Source organism: Mobula hypostoma, chromosome 5 (genome assembly GCF_963921235.1).
Source record: "Mobula hypostoma chromosome 5, sMobHyp1.1, whole genome shotgun sequence".
Lineage (NCBI taxonomy): Eukaryota > Metazoa > Chordata > Chondrichthyes > Myliobatiformes > Myliobatidae > Mobula > Mobula hypostoma.
In genome coordinates, this window is record NC_086101.1 from 156,129,256 (window position 1) to 156,156,357 (window position 27,102).

General features: G+C 42.3%; 1 protein-coding gene and 1 long non-coding RNA gene across 6 annotated transcripts in view; one reads left to right on the forward strand and one right to left on the reverse strand.

Moving 5' to 3' along the window:
* The window catches only part of LOC134347084 (uncharacterized), a 32,955-nt gene extending 15,147 nt beyond the window's left edge, over positions 1–17,808 (forward strand). The window contains exons 2-4 of the long non-coding RNA XR_010018074.1: positions 11,532–11,676; positions 16,827–16,993; positions 17,645–17,808. This is a non-coding gene — a long non-coding RNA (uncharacterized LOC134347084). The remainder of the gene's footprint in view (positions 1–11,531; positions 11,677–16,826; positions 16,994–17,644) is intronic.
* The window catches only part of LOC134347083 (trans-2,3-enoyl-CoA reductase-like), a 206,585-nt gene that overhangs the window by 57,844 nt on the left and 121,639 nt on the right, over positions 1–27,102 (reverse strand). For 4 of the 5 annotated variants that reach the window (XM_063049194.1, XM_063049193.1, XM_063049197.1 and 1 more), the window contains 2 exons: positions 17,209–17,324; positions 4,817–4,922 (listed from right to left, as the gene is read on the reverse strand). In XM_063049194.1, coding sequence (XP_062905264.1) covers positions 4,817–4,922; positions 17,209–17,324 — 222 coding nt within the window. The remainder of the gene's footprint in view (positions 1–4,816; positions 4,923–17,208; positions 17,325–27,102) is intronic. The other variant, XM_063049195.1, reaches the window with a different exon arrangement.

Here is a 27,102-nt window from a genome sequence, read left to right on the forward strand (position 1 = left end):
AGTGTCGAGATTTGAATTGCTCTAAGTGCCAAGTTATTTTGAAGAGGTCATGAATGGCTTCTCTGGCAGTGAAATCTGGGCAAGGAATGATTCATCATGATGATGTCCAGGTCCTAGTGTGAGGTTCAGACAATTTAAACACCAGTCCACATCGTCTGAGGTCTCTTCTCTCTGTGATGCTAAGGCTGTAAGACTGCCCCTGGTTGCTTTGCTTTGTGTCTGCGAACTTTGTGGCGATTTTCCCCGCTAATACAATGAACTGAATACCGAGGTTTTGGGCCTACTCTGAGCTGCTCTGGGGATTTGGAACTAAGGACTCAATTTGGTTCTGAATGCTGTCGCTGTAGTTCTATTCAGTTCATCATCTTAGCCTTTTTCACATGTGCTCGGTAGTTGATATTGGGAACAGTTCTTCGGGGAACTGATGAGAAAGTTGTAGAACCATGAATTACAAGATAAGGGCACAGAAGTTGCTGTAATGGTTGGAGTATTTATTGTGCTGTTCCCTATGAAGAGGAACCATGTTTTGTTTGTGAATGGCCTGATGTCATCATTTTATATGTGGCATTCCCCTACCATGAGCCAAGCACTGACTTGCATTGGTGTTACACTTTATCAAGTTTATTTGTACAATTAATCTACCTCCAGCAAAATGATGGCTGGTTGCTTTCTATGAGGAAGAGAAAAACAAAGTTCCATGCAACTAAGTGAGAAATGTTTAAACTACATTTCTGCCCAAGAAAGAAACAAATAAATCAGTCAGTTTTTATCTGAGAAGTATAGATTATGAATCTGAAGTAACCTTCCTGAACTTCTAATACATCAACAACTCCAGTAGTTGTGAGAATGTGACATGCAGTACCTCAGAAGCATGATGCCCAGTCATTTTATGCATCATCGAAGAGGGGTAAATATCCACCAGCAATGTGGATGAAGACCATTAACTCTAGACTCAATGTTAACAAAAAGGTTCAGCAAACTAGATCAATTTCTGATCCAGTGAACTCAACAGTAAGATATGACAATGGGTCTGTTTGGTGCAATTTTGTGAAAAATCCTACCACAATTTTATAGTATTTTATGATATTTCAACTTATTTGCTCTAGCCTTGAAGAAGATAATTTTGTTAATCGTTGACCTGTCTATTAAATTTTTAATCAGTTTGTTTAAGTGCATGGAACCTCCCAAATTATTCTGCATAACTTTTGCTGAACAGGTGTTTGTCTTTGCTAATTTTGAATCAAAAAAGATGCTTGCAATAAGCAGGCTTTGTCTAATTTTACCTTGAATTTCATGGTGCATTGCTGTCCATACTATGATGATTTTCTAGGACATGTTTGCGGGAGTTGTGAAAGGGAAAATGGCTCTCCATTGTACCATAGCAATCATCTATGGAGTAGCAAGCAGAAAACAAGCCAAGTTTAAAATCTGTTTGGTTTTGAGGAGTTTGACACAAAGATTGAGAGTGCCTGATACTGAAGTTCAATCCTTGCTGCAGCCTCATAACATCATTGGATCAATTTTGAGTTTAATTATGAATCCAATGATGATCTCCCCTGGATTCCAGGTGAACTAACCATCCAGACTTGCCTGCCATGATGAATCTTTTAAAGGTATTGCTAAAGTTTATATAAATAATATCAACTGTTCTACTGTTATCTACACTCTTGGATTCCTACTCAAAGAACTCCAATAGATCTGTTGGACTCAACTTCCCAGGTGCTAAGCCAGACTGACTGTCTTTCTAAGTGTAGGTGGATCCTGTCCTTCAGAATTCACTCCAACAATTTAACCAACACCAATGTCAGACTCACTGACTTGTTTTATTTTTGCCACCCTTTTTAAACAATGGCACCATACTACCCATTCTCCAGTCCTCTAGAAGCTCATCTGTGGCCAGAGAGAAAGAATATCTGCAAGAGTCTCCACAGTTTCAACTCTAGCTCTCCACCAGGTCTGAGAATGTACATGAGCTCAGAAGACTGAGAGATCATCTCACTAAAATGAACACAGTTCAAAGAACTCTGCAGGCTGGATGCAGGGAGAAAGTTTCTGCAGGCAGAGGTCTACATACCATGGGTCACTGCCTCAGAAGACTGTCAAACAATTTAGGACAATCCAGAGGAGTGGTGAGTCTTTGGAATACTGGATGCTGAGTTCATTCAAAACGGAATGATATATTTTTGGATATTACAGAAATCAAGGATATAGCACAGTTTGTATGGCAACTGCTCTGCCCAAGACTGCATGAAGCTGCAGAGAATTGTGGAAACAGCTCAGCACATCTTGAAAACCAGCCTCACCTCCATGCACTTCTTTCTGGCTCAGAAAAGCAGCCAGTATCATCAAAGACCTCCCCTATTCCAGACATTCTGTCTTCTTCCCCTGCCCACTGTGTAGAGGATACAGAAATCTGAAGGCACCTACCACCAGTCTCAAAGACAGCTTTTATCCCACTGTTAAAAGAATATCAAATGGTCTCCTTGTATGGTAAAATAAACTCTTGACCTTACAAGCTACCTCGCCATAGCCTTTGTATCTTATTGTCTGCCTGGACTGCACTTTCTCTGTAATTTTAGCATCTTATTTTGCATTTTGTTATCGCTCTTTCTCTGTGCTATCTCAATGTACAGACTTGGTGAAATGATTTGTGTGGATGGATGTTCACTGTACCTCAGTAATATGACAATAAAGAACTAATTACCGAGGAATCGACAGTTCGGTGGTGGCAACGAGTGGAGGTTGAAGCTGTTGAGTGTGGATGGGAGGGCTCGGGCTCGGAGGGGGGGGCGGTGTTTAAAGAACTGAGTCGTTAAAGATGGCGGACTATTATCAGATATTGGGAGAATATGAGGATGGTAAAAGAAAATGGAGTTGAGGTAGGAGATCTTGACAAATGACAGGGCCGATGACCCAGTTCTGTTTTTAATTTTCATGCTCTTTTGACTTCTGCTCTCCTTGAACATGCCATTTGGATGACCCTTCTAGTGTAGTAGTAGACAGCTGAAGTAGGCAGTTGGTGTCTTGGAAACCGAATGTTATCTTGATCTTCATGGTCAGGGTATATGAGAGATGACATTGAGGTCACATCACACTGAGGACAAACAATTTAAGTGCTTCAGGGGAAATCAAACTTGAATGTTCTAGAAGCAAATGGAAATCTCTTTTTTTGCCAAAGCATTGAGATTGAAAACCACAGGTGAATTTGAGGAATTTTAAGCCAGAGAGTAAAATGTGTCTCAGCAAAGAAAAGTCTCCCCACAAGATCAGGGGTTATATTTGATGATGTTTGACTCTTGGAAACAGCTACACTGATTCGATGGTTTTTCAGCTACACAGCACCACTTCCTGGAATTGCTGGAAGAAATTTCCAGACCAATATAACTTAGAAGAGTCAGAATTGATATTAATGCCTTTTTCCTGACTTTGTCTGGTTTTACTTATCTGGCTTCAAGTATGCCTATTATTTTACGTGTGAAAAATATTGCAATTAATAAAATACCACAAATAGATTGTATCATTTCAGTAGGTTTTATAGAATAGATATTGTATCAGATAGAGATATTCCAGGGAGGATTCAGGACCCCACGTATTAATGAGTCCTGACGAGTGGTCTGGGCCAGGACTGTTTATTCATTTCCTGCCTGCCCTGCTGAAATCCTCTCGCATCTTGTGTGTGTTGTTAAGGAATTAATGCTTGACACTGGAATGAGTCATTGTCATGCCTTCATTGAATCGTGCATATGAAAGGTTGTTGGACCTAAGAGAACTGTTCCCTCTGGCAGTCACTGACCAGCTGCCATGGAGAACAGGAAACACCAGGGAGGGGAGACAACTGCTCTTCAGTGTGAAACGTCCCTCCTGTGCTTGACCACACCCCTGATGAAGCTGAGCCCTAAAATTGATCCAACATCAACGGATGGCAAGTTCAACCAATATCACAACATAAAGTACACAGAATAAAAAGACTTCAAATAATGATAGACCAAGAAAAAGTAACTGAGAAAGTATTTGGACAGTGATGATTGAGCCATAGAAAGCTAAAAGAAAAAAGGTGTTATGCATTCAGATTTCTAGGCTGAACTCTGTTACTCAATGCATTCCTACAGACTCTGGGTCTGCTTTCTTCAGGGAGATAAGGGCCTGTTACAGTGTTACAATAAATAATATTGCAGATTACTGTATGTCATCTTTCTCCCATATATATTGCTTTTTTACTGTACTAACATATCATGCAATTTAACTAATAATAAAAAAGAATTCTTTGCACTATATATGCATTTCTTAATGCATTTTCAATTGCAAAGGAAGCCACGATTTTATTAAAGAAAAGCTCCAAACTGTTTTCTTTTATTTATAAAAATGAAACTAACAAAATGGTAATATGGCTATGCACAGCAATCTGCCTCTCATTTTTCTTTAAAAAGATAGGCTGGGTTAGTCCTATGGGAAATAAGAGCCAGATTACATGTTGGTCTCGGCTCTACTTCATCCCATCTATCCATTTACTGTGCTTCGCTCAGCATCAATGTTATCCTTTGCGACATTATAATGGCTCCTCATAAAACAAAAACTAAAGCTTCAAATAAAGATTTATTGAAGCTGCCTGCTGATTCAGTTAGATTTTTTGATGCAATGTAGGTGATGGAGCATTAAAGAAAGAAATAATGTTGAGAAGTCTGGTGGCTGTGCAATAAAACTGCAGGTGGTGGTGAGGAGGTTGGGGAGCGATGGGGAGAAAGGATGCATGTGAAATCAAAGATCTTGCAAATGAAATTAATTTAACAGCTGAGCATTGCAGTGTGCCAGTGCTTACCTTCAGCATCATCTTCAGGGCAGTATTCTCATCAGAGAAGTTGTGCAAGAAGAGAGTTTCAAGGATTTGCTTGATGTAATGCAGAGAGTGGCAGAGGCAAGCTAAGCTTAATGATGAGGCAGAGGGAAACAAAATACAGAGCGATCATTTGGAAAGAGTTCTGTGAATAGTGTATTTATCATTCTTAATTCAGGAATGAATTCCACTTTTATTTTATTGAGTCGTAATGCCCATCTGCTTAACCCAGTTTTTTTTTAATGTTTATTTTACATCACTGAAATCTGGATGGTAACTTTGATTCCAAAACTTGCCATGAGTTGGCTGGCTTACAGATTCTACAGCAACATAACCCCCCGACCAGAGTCAGAAGCAGCAGGCATGTGGAATATTGATGGTAATGTAATCTCCCAAGGAAAGAAAGAAATCTTTATACATTACGAAACATGCTTTCAAACTCTGGAATATAATCTAATCATAATTTTCAAACCTACTTTTTCCAACACAGATTATAACGAACACATCTGCCTAATCGGAGCAGAACTTGAACTTTGATTGTGGTCCTGCTACTGAGTCAAACACCTAAAAATCACGCCAGAGAGCCGCCATCCATAGAAACCAGAGCAGTTCCTCTGATATGTGGATCGATGCTGGGTGAACAAGACATTTTCTGATGGATTAAGGAATGGCCCTTTTCTCTATGAGTCAATGAGTGCCTCACATAATTAGAGCTAACACAGGGGGATAGGGCCAGGTTGTTCTGTACTTAATATTTCAGTAATATTTGAGTAATGTTGCAAATATATTGTTTGATTAAGTTTACATAATCCATTTTGGGTCATATATACAAAGCATGTGAATGGCATATGTCATAATGCCACCACCTCATATGTGCTCACCTCACTAAAGTAAAACAAATTATCCATGGGCTCCTATGTTTTTCTTTCGATTAATTTCTAGAGTTACAAAACATAACACAGGTGTGTTGCAACAATCAGGTTATTAGCTGGTCTATGATGCTGAGAGCCATGGAATGATGAACTGTAATTGTTTGTTACATAGACACTTCTTCAATGTTGTTTTGCATGGGAAGAGTGGAATGTATGGAACGTTTCATTTGAATTTAATAGCTTCAGATAGATAATTTCAAAGTTCAATGTAAATTTTATTATCAGAGTGCATATATGTCACCAGATACAACACTGAGATTCATTTTCCTGCAGGCATACTTAGCAAATCTATTGAATAGTAACTACAACAGGATCAATGAAAAATCAACTACATAGAACATAGAATGGTACAGCACAGTACAGGCCCTTCGGCCCACAGTGTTGTGCCGACCCTTAAACCCTGCCTCCCATATAACCCCCCACCTTAAATTCCTCCATATACCTGTCTAGTAGTCTCTTAAGTTTCACTAGTGTATCTGCCTCCACCACTGACTCAGGCGGTGCATTCCATGCACCAACCACTCTCTGAGTGAAAAACCTTCCTCTAATATCCCCCTTGAACTTCCCACCCCTTACCTTACAGCCATGTCCTCTTGGATTGAGCAGTGGTGCCCTGGGGAAGAGGCGTTGGCTGTCCATTCTATCTATTCCTCTTAATATCTTGTATACCTCTGTCATGTCTCCTCTCATCCTCCTTCTCTCCAAAGAGTAAAGCCCTAGCTCCCTTAATCTCTGATCATAATCCACACTCTCTAAACCAGGAAGCATCCTGGTAAATCTCCTCTGTACCCTTTCCAATGCTTCCACATCCTTCCTATAGTGAGGCAACCAGAACTGGACACAGTACTCCAAGTGTGGCCTAACCAGAGTTTTATAGAGCTGCATCATTACCTCGTGACTCTTAAACTCTATCCCTCGACTTCTGAAAGCGAACACCTCATAAGTTTTCTTAACTACTCTATCTACCTGTGAGGCAACTTTCAGGGATCTGTGAACATGTACCCCCAGATCCCTCTGCTCCTCCACACTACCAAGTATCCTGTCATTTACTTTGTACTCTGCCTTGGAGTTTGTCCTTCCAAAGTGTACCACCTCACACTTCTCCGGGTTGAACTCCATCTGCCACTTCTCAGCCCACTTCTGCATCCTATCAATGTCTTTCTGCAACCTTCGACAATCCTTTACACTATCCACAACAACACCAACCTTGGTGTCATCTGCAAACTTGCCAACCCACCCTTCTACCCCCACATTCAGGTCGTTAATAAAAATCACTGAAGTAGAGGTCCAAGAACTGATCCTTGTGGGACACCACTAGTCACAATTCTCAAATCTGAATGTACTCCCTCCACCACCAGCCTCTGCCTTCTGCAGGTAAACCAATTCTGAATCCACCTGGACAAACTTCCCTGGTTCCCATGCCTTCTGACTTTCTGAATGAGCCTACCATGTGGAACCTTGTCAAATGCCTTACTAAAATCCATGTAGATTACATCCATGGCACTACCCTCATCTATATGCCTGGTCACCTCCTCAAAGAACCTATCAGGTTTGTTAGACATGATCTGCCCTTCACAAAGCCATGCTGACTGTCCCCGATCAGACCATGATTCTCTAAATGCTCATAGATCCTATCTCTAAGAATCTTTTCCAACAGCTTTCCCACTACAGACGTAAGACTTACTGGTCTATAATTACCCGGAATATCCCTACTACCTTTGCCTCCCTCCAATCCTCTGGTACCATTCCCGTGGACAATGAGGACATAAAGATCCTAGCCAAAGGCTCAACAATCTCTTCCTTTGCCCCGTGGAGCAGCCTGGGGAATATTCCGTTATGCCCCGCGGACTTATCCGTCCTAATGTATTTTAACAACTCCAACACCTCCTCTCCCTTAATATCAACATACTCCAGAACATCAACCTCACTCATATTGTCCTCACCGTTATCAAGTTCCCTCTCATTGGTGAATACCAAAGAGAAGTATTCACTGAGGACCTTGCTCTCTTCCACAGCCTCCAGGCACATCTTCCCACCTTTATCTCTAATCGGTCCTACCTTTCATCCTGTCATCCTTTTGTTCTTCACATAATTGAAGAATGCCTTGGGATTTTCCTTTACTCTACTCGCCAAGGCTTTCTCATGCCCCCTCCTTGCTCTCCTTGGCCTCTTCTTAAGCTCCTTTCTTGCTACCCTATATTCCTCAATAGACCCATCTGATCCTTGCTTCCTTAACCTCATGTATGCTGCCTTCTTCCACCTGACTACATCTTGCTCCTCACTTGTCACCCATGTTTCCTTCACCCTACCATTCTTTATCTTCCTCACCGGAACAAATTTATCCTCAACATCCAGCAAGAGATCCCTAAACATCGACCACATGTCCATAGTACATTTCCCTGCAAAAACATCATCTTAATTCTATGGTGCAGAAGAAAAAAAACTGTGCAAATGTAAATGTAATTAATTAGTAATAAACAACCAGGACATGAGATAACAAGATAAAGAGTCCTTAAAGCAAGATCATTGGTTGTGGGCAAGTAAGTGTATTTATCCCCTTTGTTCAAGAGCCTGATGGTTGTGGGGTAGTAACTGTTCTTGAACCTGCAGTATTCACTTCCAATCTATCATTCTCTGTCAGAACTTAATCATTTTGGCATTTTTAGTCTTTTTCTAACTCCTGATTAAAAGAATTTGCACTGTAATCTGCTGAAAGCAATAACTTCTAACAATATTCAGTTATCCCCCACTTTCCGCATTCCCAGCTTTATACAGAGATCACACTCTATGCAATTTCCTTGTCCACTCATGCCTTCTCACTGATCTCCCCTCTGGTACTTACCCCTGCAAGCAGGACAAGTGCTACAGCTGCCCCTGCAGCTCCTCCCTCACCACCATTCAGAGCTCCAAACACCCTTGGCAAATGAAGTGACACTTCGCCTGTGAATCTGTCGGGAGCATTTACTGTATCCGGTGCTCCCAGTGCAGCCTCCTATACATCGGTGATTTGCTTAAGCACCTTTGCTCTGTCCACCGCAAAAGGCAGGATCTCCAGGTGGCTAACTACTTAATTCAAATTCTCTTTCCCATTCTGACTTGAGTTCACAGCCTCATCTACTGCCGTGATGAGGCCAAACTTAGGTTGGAGGGGTACACCTCATATTCTCTGGGGTAGCCTCCAACCTGACGGCATAATCATTGACTTCTCCCTCCACCCATTTCTTTCTTTTTCCATTCCTCATTCTGTCTCTCCTCTTACACCTTCTATTCCCCTCAACTTCCCATCACTTCTCCCTGATGCCCTTTCTCCTTCCCTTTCTCCCATGGTCCACTCTTCTCTCCTATCAGATTCTTTCTTCTTCAGCCCTTTACCTCTTTCACCTGTCACCTCTCAGCTCTTAACTTAACTTCATACCTCCTTCCCCACTCAACTACCTTTCCCCACGTCTGGTCTCATCTATCACTTGCCAACTTGTTCTCCTTCTCCTTCCACAGTTTCTTATTCTGACCTCTCCCCTCTCCCTTTCCAATCCTGCTGAAGGGTCTTGGTCCAAACCATTGACTGTCAACCTTTTCCATAAATGTTTCCTGACCTGCTGAGTTTCTGCAGCATTTTTTGTTTGTTGTTCAGTTATCTCAAGCCATTTTAATTCATATGACCTCATACAGACCCAAAAAGAGCCCAGGGAAGGAACCAGGCATGTAACTTGACCCCATAGTGTAAAACACCAGTTGAAACACAGTGGATGATTCAAATATTGCTGCATCTAAGAGCGGCCATTTCTCTTACTCAGAGAATATTTCTACTTTCCAACCTGTTCCTCTCTGACAACAATTTCAAAGATTGAAGTTCAATTTAATTATGATAAATCCTACAATAAAAATCATACCAATAACAAAAACTACTTCCAGCACATACAGAGAAATTATACATAAAACACTTACTTACTGACTTGTGAATTTGATAAATGAACAGTTGCTAACTGGAGATGTTCAGAAACAGACAAGCCCAACATTAGCATGACATCTGTATTTCCAGGATGATTTCAGGAAATGATTTTATGCCCATATTTGGTTATACAGAAGTCACTAAAATTTCTTTACAATATAGGGGACCATTTTGCCCCAGAATCAATGCCAGCTCGCAGAGCAATCCCATGAATCACATTCCCCAACCTTCTAAATGGCTTTTCTCACATTTCCATCAGCACACAATGGATTTGAGCAGACACCAACACCAAGGTAGCTTACAGCAGCCAATTAAGCAACTAGGCTGTTCAGCTATTCAGACAGATTGTGTCTAGGATTTAAGTTATTCAGGATGCAATAAGCAATGACTGGGAAAGTGTCTTGTCACAGTTTATTGTAGCTCTGCCCAGTTTTAAGCATTAACACCTTTGTTTAAGCATCTCATTGTTGTGGCTGCTGCATTTCATATGAAAGATTTCTTTCTTTCTTATTGCACAGATAGAGCAGTCGGAATGACAGTCAGGATAGTGGAGTGCTCCTCTTGCTGGATCAGGTATCCCTGATGACTATACCTGCAAGAAGTGTGTCCAGCTGCAGCTTCTTACAGGCCATGTTTGGGAATGGGAGCTGCAGTTGGATCAATTCCATATTATTCAGGAGACTGAAGGTTGATTGACAGGAGATACAGAGAGATAGTTATATCTCAGGTGCAGGACACAGGTAACTGGGTGACCATCAGGAAAGGGAAAGGGGACAGCCAGCCAGTGCAGGGTACACCTATGGTTGATCTACTCATCACAGATATATTTTTGAACACCATTGGGGGGAGGGGGATATGACCTAACAGAGGAAAGCCACAGCTGTCAGGTCTCTGGACCTGAGTTTGGCTTTGTCACTCTGAAGGGAAGGGGACAAAGAGGCAAGCAGTAGTGAGAAGGGACCCTTTGGTTATGGAAACAGATCTCATCTATGCATGGAACTGAAAGAGATGGAGGAGATCCTAAATGGATTTTTTAAAATCTGTATTTACTCTGGAGGTAAAACGATAGTGAGTTCATAGATTATATGCAGATTACAGAAGAGGAAATGTTTCCTATGTTGAGGAAAATGAGGGTGCAAAGATCCTCAGGACCTGACAAAATTCTCTGTCGGACCTTGTGGAAGGCTAGTGCCTAAGGTGCAGTGGGCCTGGAAGAAATATTTAAGATGACCTTAGCCAAGGTGAGGTGCTAGAGGGCTGAGGATGGGAAATGTTATTTTGTTGTTCAAGAAAGGCTCTAACAATGAGCTGGAAACTTACAAGGTGGTGAGCCTGACATCAGTAGTGGGTAAGTTATTGCAAGATATTCTAAGGAACAGGATGTTTAAATATTTGGACAGGTGATGCCCAATTAGATATATACAACATGGTTTTGTGCATGGTTGTTTATGTCCAACCAATCTTATGAGTTGCGTTCTCCAGCGTGCCCAAGGCTGAGGGGAATTCTGATAACTGGTTTATAAGATTATGAGGCATAGAGCAGACAGTCATTTTTTTTAATATCACAATTGTAATGTCTAATACCAGAGGGCATGCATTTAAGATGAGATGCAATAAGTTGAAAGGAAATGTGCAGGGCAAGTTTTTTTTTACACAGGGACTAGTGGCTGTCTAGAATATTCTGCCTGGGGTGGTGGGGAAGGCATTCAAGAGGCTTTTAGATAGCCATTTGGAAGTCCAGGAAATGGAAGGATATGGATATTGTGGATGAAAGACTCCCATCATCCAGGCCATGCCAACTTCTATCTGTTGTCATCAGAAGGAGACACAGGAGCCTTAAATCCCACACCAACAAGTTAAGGAAAAGTTATTACTCTTCAACCATCAGACTGCTGAACCAGCATGGATAACATCACTCATCTCAACATCGAACTGCTTCCACAACCAATGGACTCACTTTCAAGGTATTTACAACCCATGTTCTCAATATTATTTATTACCAACTTTTTATCATTGTGATTTTTTTTCACTTGCAGTTTGTCTCCTCTTGTATATTGGTTGTCCAACTTTACTTGTGTGTATTTTTTAATTGATTCTATTGTATTTCTTTGTCCTGTGAATTCCCATAAGAAAATGAATGCCAGGATAGTATATAGTGACATCTAGCGTACGTACTCTGATAATAAATTTAATTTGTACTTTGAACTTTTGATTATGTAAGCAGAAGGGATTAGTTTAGTTATGCATTTGTTTATCAATTTAATAAGTCCAGCACAACATCATTGGCTGAAGGACCTCTTCCTGTGCTGTACTCTTCTATGTTAATGTAACCACATAGTCATCAAGAAGAGCCAGACATGCCTCCGCACCCCTCGTTCTTCAGGTGGCACGCCTCTGTGGCCAGTCCTCAGTACAACATAGATCTTCATCACCTACGGACTCACAAGGTTGGTCAACAAATTCTGTTCTTGGCAGATATGGGTGTAACACATTTTCCTGATCACAGCTCCCTTTGCCAAGTTTGAAGGGATCCATTCAGTTTCAGTCACAGATCATTCAGACACATACACATCCTCAAGAGCACCTCAACCAACTCTCTTCCTAATCACTAAGACATCTATACGTATTTGAGGATCCTTTTAAATAAAGGGCATGCCAGAGGTTGTATTCACTGCTGTTGAATGAATATGGGTTTCTTGTATGAAGATAATTCTCATAATTCATTGGGATATTGCAGTGCAGTCTGGCAATATCAACATCAAATCAGAAAAGATTAGCATTACAAACTTCAGTTACTGTATGAGGGCCATGAGCTAATTATAATTAGCTTCAACAAATCATGAAGATAAACAAGCAGTTGAAGGAGTGTTACAAAACCAACATGCTATATTTTAGAAAAAAAACTGTTCATCTGAAACAAAATGTTTTGAGCTCTGACGAAGGATTTCCAATCTGAAACATTAAACAGCTTCTATTTCCAGAGAAGCAGTCAGACATGCTGGGTGTTCCTCAGCATTTTCTGCTTTTATTTTATGGCTCAGTTGTACTACTTACGGAGCAAGAAAGAATTTTACCATTGGAACATTACCTGAATTGAGTGGGAAAAAATGAATCAGACTGCCATGAAGATTTAGCTAGCAAATTGGGAGGTAGCTAGGGGGAAAATATGGTGTCAGTAATGATCCCAAAACAAACAGAACATATTCAAAAATTTAGGCATTATGGTAAGGGGTAAACAAAACAATGTAAGATAATTAAACCAGGAGATACAAGATGATACAAGTTAGACTGAGCTGCCCTGTGTGAGCATTTATTACAAACAAACGTTTTGATGCACAAGGAACAGAGCGAATTAGCTGCGGGCTTAAATTTATTTTGAGGAAATAGAGTGTTATTACTGAGATGCAGTTGCAATTAATTTGGAGCTGGGTACAGAATGCACCAGGTTATAGACTCTACAGTTAAGATGGGGACTCTAGTCTGAGGGAAGGAGTAGTCAACAACTTAACATGTAATCACTTCAATAATAAAAGGGGATATAACAAAATACAGGTAGGCAGCGGGGAAATTGTAGGTAAAGTTAACAGGCAGAGTTAGCTTTCAGGATGTAGTTAGACTGGATTAAAGCTAGGAAGCAGGAGAATGTTTAGATACAATGATTGATCGGTAAGACTATAAGAGGTATAGAGAGGATGTACAGCCGGTACTTTTTCCCGAGGTGGAAATGGGCATACTTTGAAGGTGATTGGAAGAATGTATGGGGGGGGGTGATCAGAGAAAGTTTATTTTATGGAGGAGAGTTGCAAGTGCATGGAATGCACTGCTGGGGTGGTGGTAGAGGAGATACAGTTGGGACGTTTAAGAGGCTCTTAGGTAGGCAAATGGATGAAAGATAAGTGGAGGGCTATGTGGGAGGGAAGGCTTAGATTAATCTTGGAAGGGCTTTCAGTGTGTTGTAGTGTTCAATGATCGGTTTTCTATGTTCTGTGTTGTAAAGGCTGGGTTACTTCAACAAAAGAATTCACTACAAATTAAGGTAAGTCTATAAGGTCATAAGGCATAATTAGGCCATTTGGCCCATCAAACAATCAACTATCTCATTTCAGAATGGTGGTGAATTTAGCAGCCAGTATTTTTTGTGTGTGTTGCTTGAATTTCCAGCATCTGCAGATTTCCTTGTGTCTGTGAGGTGGTGAATTTGTTCACTTCGTAGCTTTCTGCAACTTTATGTCCTAGAACTTAGGGATATGGTCATAGAGTGGCACATGAAGGTGAGAAAGGGAGAAAATTCTTCATTCCAGAAGCTGTTGAATCTTCATGTCTCCATACCAGAGGATTGCATGCAATCACTCACAAAGAATATATAAGAAAGAGGCCAAAAGAAGTTTGGACATTAAGGAAATCAAGGGAACTGGGGAAAAAAACCAGGAATGTGGTATGAGGTAGCCATGATTTATTAAATAGAGAAAGAAGCTGTAAGTTTGTGTGTGGCATAAAAGATCAATGCAAAAACTTCACAGGGAGAGGCGGGAGGGCAAGAGATGTGATAACCCATAAATGTGGTTATGTCAAAAAAAAATTGGGAAATGAGGAATAATATTTTTGTATGAGCAATTATGGTAGAGGAAAAGGATAAAAAAAAAACAAATCAGATATCCCAGGGAAGCAGTTCTGCATTTGCAGAAGTTAATCAACTCAGAGGTTAATCAAACAAAGTGCCTGAAAGGAATCAAATATTGGCACCAAATCCCAAAACTTCAGCAGCCCGAATGTCTCTATCTCAGGGTTCCATGGGAAGTTAGTAATGCCCTACAATTTTATAAAGTTAACTTGATTTGTGAACTATTCACTTACAATGGAAATTGGAAAACCGCACATGTCACTATGTGATTTGAGAAAAATGAGAGGGGGAAACCAGGGAATTGCGGACCAGATGGCCTAACATCTGTTGTTGAGAAATGACTAAAGTTTATAATTAAAGATAATGTGGCTGAACACCTTGAATATTTTCAGCAGACCATGGCCAGCCTGCGTAGATTCATAAACCATAAGTCACTTCCGATGAGCTGATTAAATTCTTCAATGAGGCGCAGAGCGTGATGGACAATTGAATGAATAATGATGCAGTATAACAATGGATAAATGAAATACCAGAATGTATCTGGTTAAGTCCCACAAATGAAACAGTTAGCCAAAATTAAAGTTCGTGGAATGGAAGGAAACTTATTGACCTCTTTTTGGAAATTAAATCTGCTGAAGGAGACAGATTAGGAATGACGAGCAAGTAATCAAATAGGCAGGATAAATGATGTTCTCTAAAGTTCTATGTTGAGGTTGGATTGTAAATGACTCAGATAACAGGATACAAAATCACATACCAAAGTTTGTTCATGACACAAAGATAGCTGGTACTTCAAGCAAACAACAGGAATTCTGCAGATGCTGGAAATTCAAGCAACACACATAAAAGTTGCTGGTGAACGCAGCAGGCCTGGCAGCATCTCTAGGAAGAGATGCAGTCGACGTTTCCGGCCGAGACCCTTCGTCAGGACTAACTGAAGGAAGAGTGAGTAAGGGATTTGAAAGTTGGAGGGGGAGGGGGAGATCCAAAATGATAGGAGAAGACAGGAGGGGGAGGGATGGAGCCAAGAGCTGGACAGGTGATAGGCAAAAGGGATACGAGAGGATCATGGGACAGGAGGTCCGGGAAGAAAGACAAGGGGGGGGGGACCCAGAGGATGGGCAAGGGGTATATTCAGAGGGACAGAGGGAGAAAAAGGAGAGTGAGAGAAAGAACGTGTGTATAAAAATAAGTAACAGATGGGGTACGAGGGGGAGGTGGGGCATTAGCGGAAGTTAGAGAAGTCGATGTTCATGCCATCAGGTTGGAGGCTACCCAGACGGAATATAAGGTGTTGTTCCTCCAACCTGAGTGTGGCTTCATCTTTACAGTAGAGGAGGCCGTGGATAGACATGTCAGAATGGGAATGGGATGTGGAATTATCTGACATGTCTATCCACGGCCTCCTCTACAGTAAAGATGAAGCCACACTCAGGTTGGAGGAACACCTTATATTCCGTCTGGGTAGCCTCCAACCTGATGGCATGAACATCGACTTCTCTAACTTTCGCTAATGCCCCACCTCCCCCTCGTACCCCATCTGTTACTTATTTTTATACACACATTCTTTCTCTCACTCTCCTTTTTCTCCCTCTGTCCCTCTGAATATACCTCTTGCCCATCCTCTGGGTCCCCCCCCCCTGTCTTTCTTCCCGGACCTCCTGTCCCATGATCCTCTCGTATCCCTTTTGCCTATCACCTGTCCAGCTCTTGGCTCCATCCCTCCCCCTCCTGTCTTCTCCTATCATTTTGGATCTCCCCGTCCCCCTCCAACTTTCAAATCCCTTACTCACTCTTCCTTCAGTTAGTCCTGACGAAGGGTCTCGGCCTGAAACGTCGACTGCACCTCTTCCTAGAGATGCTGCCTGGCCTACTGCGTTCACCAGCAACTTTTATGTGTGTTGCTGGTACTTCAAGCATGCGGATTGATTGGTTTAATTGCAAATTGATAGTAAAGGATTAAGTAGCTGCATTTTTACAGATGAAGTTAGCAAGCAGCTGTGCACAGAAAATGACTGAAGTCTAAAACTCAAACAGAAATGGAAATTCATGCCGAATCAATAATTCATTGACAATTGTTGATTTTAAAGCCAAGACAGATAGATTGTTGTCAACCAGGATATTAAGAGAAATGGGGCAAAGTTAAATAAGTGAACTGATATCACAGATGAGCCATCATCTCAATGAATTGATGACCTAAACTGAAAACTAACTGGTTTCGCATTGTTCTTTTTTTCCCAATGAAAGTAATTAGCGGATTTGTACATCCAGGACCCAATTCTGGTATTCATTTAATTTATTTAAGGAAAATATAAATGATTTTCAAAGAAAGAAATGATAGATAGCTATTGGGTGGGATGCCACCCTACCCCATCATTATTGGTAATTTGAGGGAATTATTCTCACCAACTTCCCCTTCAAGAGATGAATGGAAGTTTCTGCCTTGCGAGAGCATTTGGTACTAATGCACTAAAGTTTTTATTTTTGATTTAGGGCCTCAGCATGGTAATGACCAGAGTGCCTGCATCACCCATATACACCCAAGTGACCTATTAACCTGTACAGCTTTGTGATGTATGAGGGAACCGGAGCACCCGGAGGAATACCATGCGGTCGTGGGAAGAACGTACAAACTCCTTCCAGGAATTAGAACTCATGAGGTTTTTAATAGACTTTCTAATCCTCCCAGCTACCCTGATTGCAAAATATTCCATTGAGCAACTGTTCAAATTTTTGGAAGAACATTGATGCAACAAATAGATTAAAGCAAGGTTACTGACTTAATAAAAAGATTCAAACAATTGACAGAAGGCCCATTGAAAATTATATGATAAAACCCAGTGTGAAAAGAGAAAGGAAAACATGAATTACTTACTGTACCACAAGTGGGCGGCTCCAATAGTTTTTATCCTCCATATCGTACAAATGTGGCAAGCGAAAATAAAACAACAGGTAGATTAAGAGGGGCCCGATATATTCTGTTAGAAAAACCTGAAAAGGGAGAGAATGTGTTTGAGCTATATTGATGTGGTCACAAAAGAGTTTGACTTAAATAAGTAACTGAATTAAGGACCCATACTTCCAGGCAAGAAATACTGTAAACGAATAAACCTTGGAGTATTGTGTGCAATCCTGATTGCCACGTTATAGTGTATCACCCTAGGAAAGGTTTCTCTGCTAATATAATGGTCTTTCTGTAGAAGCAGTGTTTGAGATAACTGGTGCTTTGGAATGTGAGCCGTCCAATGATGGGAGTGTATTTTTGTGTTGTGAGCCTGACACTGGGGTGACCTGGGTCTTTTGCTCGGCAGGAGATGAAGAGAGAAGACGCCGGAGAGGAGAGGTCGTAGGTGTGGACTTGGAGTTGGGCCAGGTGTCGACGAAGCCCGGGGAAATCAATGGAGGATCGGCGAAGGGGAAATCATGAGTTCCAATTTGTGCACATTAGACTGTTTCACTAAAATAGACCTTTTTCTTTTTTTTTCTTTTCCTTTACTAGCCCTATAGTCAAATTAAGCATTATAAAGCTAAATCATTTAATTGCATATGGTGTACTGGCTGTTTATTCGTGGTACTGATTTGCTACAGGGTAACAAATCACTCAGCATCCTCACATGCAGGGGGTTTGGGTGATCTTGCACGACAATCTCACACGTTTGGCACGGATGGAGATTGTCTTCCCTAGACTTGTGCAGCTGATAGAACCTGAGGGTTACAACTCACCCAGGACAGATTTCTTTTGATGCCCTGAGCATTGATCCAGTGGGCTGCGTGTTTAAGTCTGTGCTAAACTATTGTCCGGTAGAGTGATTACGACACGTGGGTATGGATGCTGGGGTGGTGTAAATCCACGGGGTTACCGATAATGAATGCGTGCGTGTTGAATGGGGTAGATATTCGTACTCCTGATGAATTGTTAATTTGACTTTTGAGTACTGTTAAAGCTGTCGGCAAAGTTATGATTGTGGGGTGGAAGTTTGATAAAATGGCGGGCAAAGACTTTGTTTTAGTTCGGACTAGCGCTGATGTAACAGCAGTAGAACTGCCTGGAACTCTGGGTACTCCGGGAGAGGGAGGGCCATGGACTGCCCATACTTCCCAGGAGGAGAAGAGTGTAGAGGAGTGGGTGGAATCGCAAGTCGAGTTTCCCATAGACGGGGGGGGGGGGGGGCGCGGTGCGGAGACTTCAAAGACAGGGTTCTCTTGTTTTTGCAGAGTGAGGGCAAGTTTAATTTCTCGCCTCCACTCTAAAAGGACATCCATCTGATTTGAAATATCTAATGAGTCCCCCAGTGAAGAGTGAGAATTCTGAGTTAGTATCAGCCCTTACCTATCTGGTGAATAAATGGCCCAGTGCACAGGCTGAGGGTCCCAGCTATCGAAAGCTGAGAATGTTCTCTGGAATGAAGCCCACCCCCGAAGAGGAAGAGGAGTATGGGACTCAGGCAGAGCAGACTTCTCAGTTGTTAAATGAGTGGCAGTGCTCTGATGATGTAAAGAGACAGCGAGTAGTTGAGTGCTTGAGGGGTGGGCGGCCGACATTGTGAGAGCCATAAAGTCACAGTACTCCCTTGCCACTGGAAAAGGTGTTTTGCACGATGGGAAGTCCAATAGAGCTCATGATGGGGTTTCAGAACATGTGTCAGGAGAAGGGGAAGAAGCTTTCTGCCTACATCTTTCGGCTAGAGAGGCAGCTAAATTGCTTGCGGCGCAGAGGGGCCATTCAGGCGGCTGACGTGGATCAGTTAAGAATGGACCAAATTGCGAAAGGCGCCCAGTCCCAGAACTTAATCGCTTGGGGTCTCCGATTGTCTCGTAAGACATGTACCCCCACCTCTTTTGTTGAGCTGGTCAGTGAAGTACGGGAGGAGAGGAACACGTCAGAGGCACAGGAGGGCTCCGTCAGCAGGGTACAGTCCTTGGTAGCAGCCCCCTGTGTTGAAGTGACCACAGATAGCCCAACCCAGGGAATGGTAAAAGAGATCGTGGCAGAGTTGAGAACTGACATGTCCCAGTTGTTATCAGCTGGTGTGGCCCTTCCATATGATGGAACTGATAGGGAGGCTGACCCCCAAGGCAGACAGACTACGCAGAGGGCTGCTAGTGACAAGGGTCCTGCAAGAAGGGGAGCAGCTGTATTGTTTGTTATAACTGTGGTGAAGAGTTTCACTTCAGGCGGGCGTGTGAACGACGAGAAACCCCTTACAGACTGAGCCTCTGGGGTCCTAAGCAGAGAGAGCTGTCAGAAAATTTAGAAGACATCCAGTGAGGGAACAGCCTGGCGTCTCGGGGGGAACACATTCCCAGCAATATATCAAGGAACACCCTAAAGCAAAAATCCTATTCCTGAAGGCTTAGTGGGGCCAAGCCCCAGTGTATCGCTATGGATAGATGGTATTTATGCTAGAGCCAATCTCGACACAGGGTCGTGGGTCTCTTTGCTGTACCGTTCAGTTTACAACCGGTATCTGACGTATTTACCACTGACACCACTCAGTGCACTAGAGATCTGGAGTCTTAATGCGGGTGATTATCCATATGATGGTTACTTGTCAGTGAAGGTGGAGTTTTAGGAGGCAGATGTGGGAATGGCTGAGGTCCTTGATACCCACGTGCTGGTATGTCCGGACCCTGCTGAGAAGGGTGGCATTTCAGTTCTGGTGGGGACCAATACTCCTATTGTGAGGAGGCTCATGGGAGTCTGCAAGGAGAAAGCTGGAGAGACCTTTTTGAGAATATTGTCACCTGGTGTCTTGAGCTGCTTTTGAAGAAGTGCATGGCTGCACTGGGCTGGATAATGAGTTTAGACGAGGGATTGTGAGGTTCACCCAGTCACAGCAAATTGAGTTACGGCCTGGGGAAGTAGCGAGTGATGGGAAATCCCAAATTTCCCGGAATGCCTGAGGGCAAGGCCCCCTTAGTGGATGCTCTGGAAGACTATGAAGTTGAGAGATTGAGTCACCTGGGACTGTACTTGCAGGAATTCAGAAGAATGAGAGATCTTATAGAAACCTATAAAATTATGAAAGAGATAGATAAGATAGAGGCAGGAAAGTTGTTTCCACTGATAGGTGAGACTAGAACTAGGGTACATAGCCTCAAGATTTGGGGGAGTAGACTTAAGACGGAGATGAGGAGGAACTGCTTTTCTCTGAGAGTGGTGAATCTGTGGAATTCTCTGCCCAATGAAGAAGTGGAGGCTACCTCAATAAATGTATTTAAGAGAAGATTGAATAGATTTTTGCATAGTAGGGAATTTAAGGGTTATGGGGAAAAAGCAGGTAGGTAGAGCTGAGTCCATGGCCAGATTAACCATGATCTTATGGAATGGTGGAGCAGGCTCGATGGGCTAGATGGCCTACTCCTGCACCTATTTCTTATATTCTAAGTTTTTACATAGAGTGACTTATGTCTGGAATTTTCTGCCAGAGGAAATGGTAGATTCAGATACAATGTTAACTAAGGCATTAAGACAGAGACTTAAGTAGGCATGGCACAGAAGGATGCAGACCTAATGCAGGCAAATGGGATTTAATAGATCAGTAAAATGATCGGGCCAAAGGATCTGTCTCTGTGCTGCATGGAACTTTGCCAGCTTAACAATTGACAAAGTAATTCAGTGCAACTGTGAAATCATTCTCCAAAATGTGACAAATTACTTTATGGTTATCCAAGACTCCCACCTGGGTGATACTGGTGGATCACTCCTGAATAAATCAGGGATTGGATTGTTACCTAGCAAATGGAATATTTAAAGAATCAAAGGTTTAATTGTCTTTTTTTTGGTGTAAGTTGTCACCTTCCATAGACCACAATTTCTGTGTGGGAAGGTGAAGCACCTTCAATTACTCCAAAAGACTAAGGTTTGGTAAAAATACTGAAAGGTTTTTATTCGCTGTACAATATGACCTCCACAGTGAGTGTCTGCCCCTGGACTGAGGGGGAGGGGCAAGATGAACATCTTTATACAGGACTCTGTGGGAGGAGCCACGGGGCAGTCAGCAGAGGTGTGTGTCCACACAGGTAACCGAGTTACAACATATATACATGATTTACCATAGAAGGGATGGGATGTTTTGTGTATGGAGTTTTTGTGCCTACATATGTTGTACGTAGTGAATTTCTGGCAAAGATCCTTGTAGCTCTAATTACTTCATGACTAATTGCTCCATATTTAGATGGACTTTCAATGAACTCATTTTGAAATTTCTTGATGGGCAATTTTAAAGAACAAACTGCACCCACACATCAAAACCTAGTGACAAGAATGCAAAAGAACACCCAGATGATTATCTTTTCTGCACACTTTGCTTATATTTCCTTCATATATCTTTACTCCAAGAAGATTTACAAAGAAGAGACAGATTTTGGGATAAATGGGTTGAGTTGTCCTGGTTTTGCTCTCGTTTTTCCAGTTCAGGATTATTTGCTGAATACGTGTCCTCTGCTACTGATTGATTCTTGAAATTTCAACCTTAAAAATTAAATACTGCATTAATTCTGTTGTAACGCCTGGACAGGTATAGATTACTTTTTTAAGGAAGTCCTGTGGTTTTGATTAAATCCAGATTAGCTGTAGCTGGATTATGTTTTAATCTTTTACTTTAGTAGGCTTCTTCACACGATCACTACCAATTCCAGTCAAACATTACACATTTTGGGCAAGATTATGAGGTTATGATCCTTTCACCTTAATTAGCTCTGGCTTCCATTCTAACTTCTAGTCATCCCTAACATGTTAGTTGAATAAAGCTGTTTGTTTGCACAACTGCGGTCCTTTCCCAAACCAGCTGATAAACCTCAGTCAAATCTACCCTTCTCTGAATTTCAGTGTCCCAGATCAAAAAAGCTCCATAAATAACTAATGTGCTCCAAATTTGCAATGAATCTAGTTCCCCTCTCTTAACCTTTACTAAAATATTACAGCCACCTACAACATGAGGCAGAGACACTTGACTGAATACTTCTATTAGGATAAACAAAGTGAAATCAAGTGACATGGGTGACAACAGGCCTTCACTTCCATATTAACTCAATGCCTTCTGTTCTTGCTTTGACTGTCAAAGCATGGAAGAACCATCATGGCCCTTATGTCCCGGGATTTCAATGACTGAGGCCAACCTAAGAGCATCTTTCAGGAGGTTGAACCTACAGAAAGCTTCTGGCCCTGGATTATGTATCTGGTCAAGTACTAAAGACCTGTGCTGATCAACTGGCTGTAGTCATCACTAAGATCTCTAACCTCTCACTTTGGCAGTCTGAGTTACCCACCTGCTTTAAACCGGCTTCAATTATACTGCTGCCTAAGAACATGATAGCCTGCCTCAATGATTATTGTCCAGTAGCACTTACATCTACAGTGTTGAAGTGTTTTGAGAGAAGGTGATGAAATATACCAACTCCTTTCCTGAGAAGTGACTGGGATCCACTCCAATTTGCTAACCAGCACAACAGGTCCACACCAGTTCCCTGCTCTGCTTGCTTCACATTTATGACTGAATGGCTAAGTACAGTTCCAACGCCATATTTAAGTTTGCTGATAAACTGCCATTGGCCAAATCAAAGGTGATGACATATGATCATGCAGGTGGGAGATTTAAGCTCTGGCTGACTGGTGCCACAACAACAACCTCTCACTCAATATTAGCAAGACAAAACTGCAGATTATTGACTTCAGCAGAAGGAAACTGGAGGTCCTCATCGGAAGATCAATGGTGGAGTGGGTCAGCAACTTTAAGTTCCTCAGTGCTACCATTTCGGAGAATCTGTCCTAGGCCCAGCATTTTCGGAGAAAGCATAGAAGCACCTCTGCTTCCTTGGAGGTTTGCAAAGATTTGGATTGACATCTAAATCTTTGACAAATTTCTAAAGATGGATGGTGGAGAATATAATGACTGGCTGCATTTACAACTTGGTATGGAAATACCAAAGCATTTGAATGGAAAATCCTACAAAAAGTAGTAGATTTGGGCAAGACCATCACAGGTGACGCCCTCCCCACCAGTGAGCACATCTGCACTGAGCATAGTTGCAGGAAAGCAATATCCATCATCAGATACCCCCACCCACCAAGTCATGCTTTCTTCTTGCTACTGCCATCAGGATGAAGGTACAGAAGCCTCAGTACTCATACCACCAGGTTCAGGAACAGATATTACCCCTTAACCAACAGGCTCTTGAACCACAGGGGAGAATTTTACTCAACTTAGACCATAAGACCATAAGACAAAGGATCAGAATTAGGCCATTCAGCCCATCAAATCTGCTCCACCATTCCATCGTGGCTGATCCCCTATCCCACTCAATCCCATTAATCTGCCTTCTCACCATTTCCTTTGATGCCCTGAACGATCAGGAAATGATCTTCCACCTTAAATAAACCCTTGGACTTGGACTCAGTCCAAGTCAGTGGCAGAGCATTCCACAGATTTACTACTCTATGGCTGAAAAAAAGGTTGCCTCTCAATTTTGAGGCTGTGCCCTTTAGTTCTGGATACCCCCACCAGAGGAAACATCCTCTCCACATCCACTTTATCAAGTCTTTTCAACATTCGGTAAGTTTCAATGAGATCCCCCCCCCACCCCCGCACCGAATTCTTCTAAATTCCAGTGAGCATAGGCCTAAAGCTGCCAAACGCTCTTCATATGTTAACCTCTTCGTTCCCGGAATCATCCTTATGAACCTCCTCTGTACTCTCTTCAATGACAACACATCCTTTCTGAGATATGGAGTCCAAAACTGTTGACAGTACTTCAAGTGCAGTCTGACTAGTGTCTTATAAAACTTCAGTATTATCTCCTTGCTTTTATATTCTAATCCCCTTGAAATAAATTCCAACATTGCATTTGCCTTCTTTACCACAGACTCAACCTGTAAATTAACCTTCTGGGTGTTTTGCACGAGGACTCCTAAGTCCCAGCACCTCTGAGGTTTGAACCCTCTCCCCATTTAAATAACAGTCAGCACTGTAATTCCTTTTACCAAAATGCATTATCCTACATTTCCCAACATTGTATTCCATCTGCCTCTTTTTTGTCCACTCTTCCATTCTGTCTAAGTCTTGCTGCAATCACATTGCTTCCTCAGCACCACCTACAACTCCACCTATCTTCGTATCATCTGCAAACTTTGCCACAAAATCATCAATTCCATTATCCAAATCACTGACAAACAATGCGAAAAATAGCAGTCCCAATACTGATTCCTGAGGAACATCATTAGTCACTCGCAGCCAACCAAAAAAGGCCCCTTTATCCCCACTCGCTGGCTCATGCCTGTCAGCCATTCCTTTCTCCACGATCTTTCCTGTAACGCCATAGGATTTTAGCTTGGTTTGTAGCCTCATATGTGCCACCTTATCAAATGCCTTTTGAAAATCAAAGCAAATGACATCCACTGCCTCTCCTTTATCCACCCTGTTTGTTACTTTCGCAAAGAACTCCAACAGATTTGTCAGGCAAGATTTCCCTTTACAGAAACTATGAGGACTTTGACTTATTTTATCATTAGCACTCCAAAACCTCATCCATAATAATAGCCTCCAAGACTTTCCCAACCACTGAGATTAGGTTAACTGGCATATTATTTCTTTTCTTTTGCCTTCCTCCCTTTTTAAAGAGTGGAGTGACACCTGCAATCTTCCAGTCCTTTGGGACCTTGCCAGAATCAAGTTATTCCTGAATGACCATGACTAATGCATCCGTTATCTCTTCAGCAATCTCTCTCAAGACTCTGGGATGTAGTCTATCTGGACCAGGTGACTGATCCACCTTAAGACCTTTCAGTTTACCTAGCATTTTTTCTTTGTAATAACAATGGCACTCGTTCCTGCTCCCTGACACACGGCTAGTGTCTTCCACAGTTAAGACAGATGAAAAGTACTCAATAGGTTTATCTGCCATTTCTTATCACCAGTTACTACCTCACCAACATCATTTTTCAGGGTCCAATATTCACTCTGATCTCCCTTTTATTCTTTATATAACTGAAAAACATTTGGTATCTTGCTTTATGTTATTGGCTAGTTTGCCCTCATATTTCATCTTTTCCCTTCTGCTACCTTTTTTAGTTGTCTTTCGTTGGATTTTAAAAGCTTCCCAATCATATATCTTCCCACTCACTCTAACCACCTAATATGCCCTTTTCTTGGCTTTTATGCAGACCTTAACTTCCCTTGGGGGTATATGGGGTGTCAGGGAGGGGTAGCACCTCTGGTGGGGGCCTGTCGTGCCCTTTCAGGGCAGTTCGTCCACCTTTGGTCCCCACCTGGCGCTCAGCTCTCACCTGTGGCTCCAAGTAGCTGTAACACGCGCAGCGGCCTCACCCCGGTAAACCGTCTCAGCAGACAGACCAAACCAAGTAGCCGATGGGTCTTCAACCCTCGGTGAGGTCGGGGATCTGTCTGTCCCAGCGTGTGAAATCTGGCCCTGGCAGATTGAGTGGAAGAGACCGATTAATGTTCCAACGGTCAAGAAGGCAGGCCCAGCAGGCGTTGTGGAGTGCTAAAAGCACGACAAGACACTTAGATGCCCTGGTCATCCACTGCAGCAGGAGAGGTCTCCAGCCGTAACGGTTGTCCGTGCCACTGGATCAAGGTCTCTTCTGCCGAGAGAGTGGGATTGCCCCCGTGCAATGGCTGTTCCACTTAAAACACCATCACGCACCGGTTTCTGAGTCTTCTTCGAAAACGAAGGACTACCACAAACTCCCCTTGTCAGCCATGGTTGCCTACTCCTGCCAATTGACAACTACTTCTTCTGTGGTCATATCTACACTGTGCCTTGTGAAGTATTCCCAGGAACCTCAGCCATCTCTGATCTGCCAACATCCCCACCAGTATCCTCCTCCAATCCACCTGGACAAGCTTGTCGCTCATGCTTCTGTAATTCCCTTTATTCCATTGCAATACTGATACATCTAAGTTATCTTTCTCCCTCTCAAATTGCAGTATGATTTCAATCATATTAAGATCACAGTCTCCTAAGAGTTCCTTTACATCAAGCTCCCTAATGGGTTATTACACAATTCTCAATCTAAGATAGCCTTTCCCCAGGTAGGCTCAAGCACAAGCTGCTCTAAAAAGCCACCTCATAGGCATTCAACAAATTCCTTCTCTTGTGATCTGACACCAATCTGTTTTTCCCAATCCCCTTGCATATTGAAGTCCTCCATTATAATTGTGTCATTATCCTTATTACATGCTTTTTTCAGCTCCCTTTGCAATCTCAGCCCCACATCTTGGCTACTATTTGGAGGCCTATTATATGAATCCTATTTTTTTTTACCCTTGCAGTTTCTTAAGTCCACCTACAAAGATTCAACATTCTCTGACCCTATGTCACCTCTTTCTAAACATGTAATTCCATTTCTTACCAACAACCAGCATTTCAGAACAGAAATGCGAAGAAATTTTTTTAGTCAGACGGTGGTGAATCTATGGAATTTGTTGCCACGGGCAGCATTTGATCCAAGTCATTGGGTGTATTTAAGGCAGAGATTGATAGGTATCTGAGTAGCCAGGGCATCAAAGGTTATGATGAGAAGGCGGGGGAGTGGGACTAAATAGGAGAATGGATCAGCTCATGATAAAATGGCGGAGCAGACTCGATGGGCCGAATGGCCTACTTCTGCTCCTTTGTCTTATGGTCTTATGGAGCCACACCAGCACCTATGCCTTGCTGCCTATCCTATCAATACAAAGCATTTCCTTTGATGTTAAGCTCCCAACTATGGCCTTTTTTCAGCCACATTTCAGTGATGCCCACAATG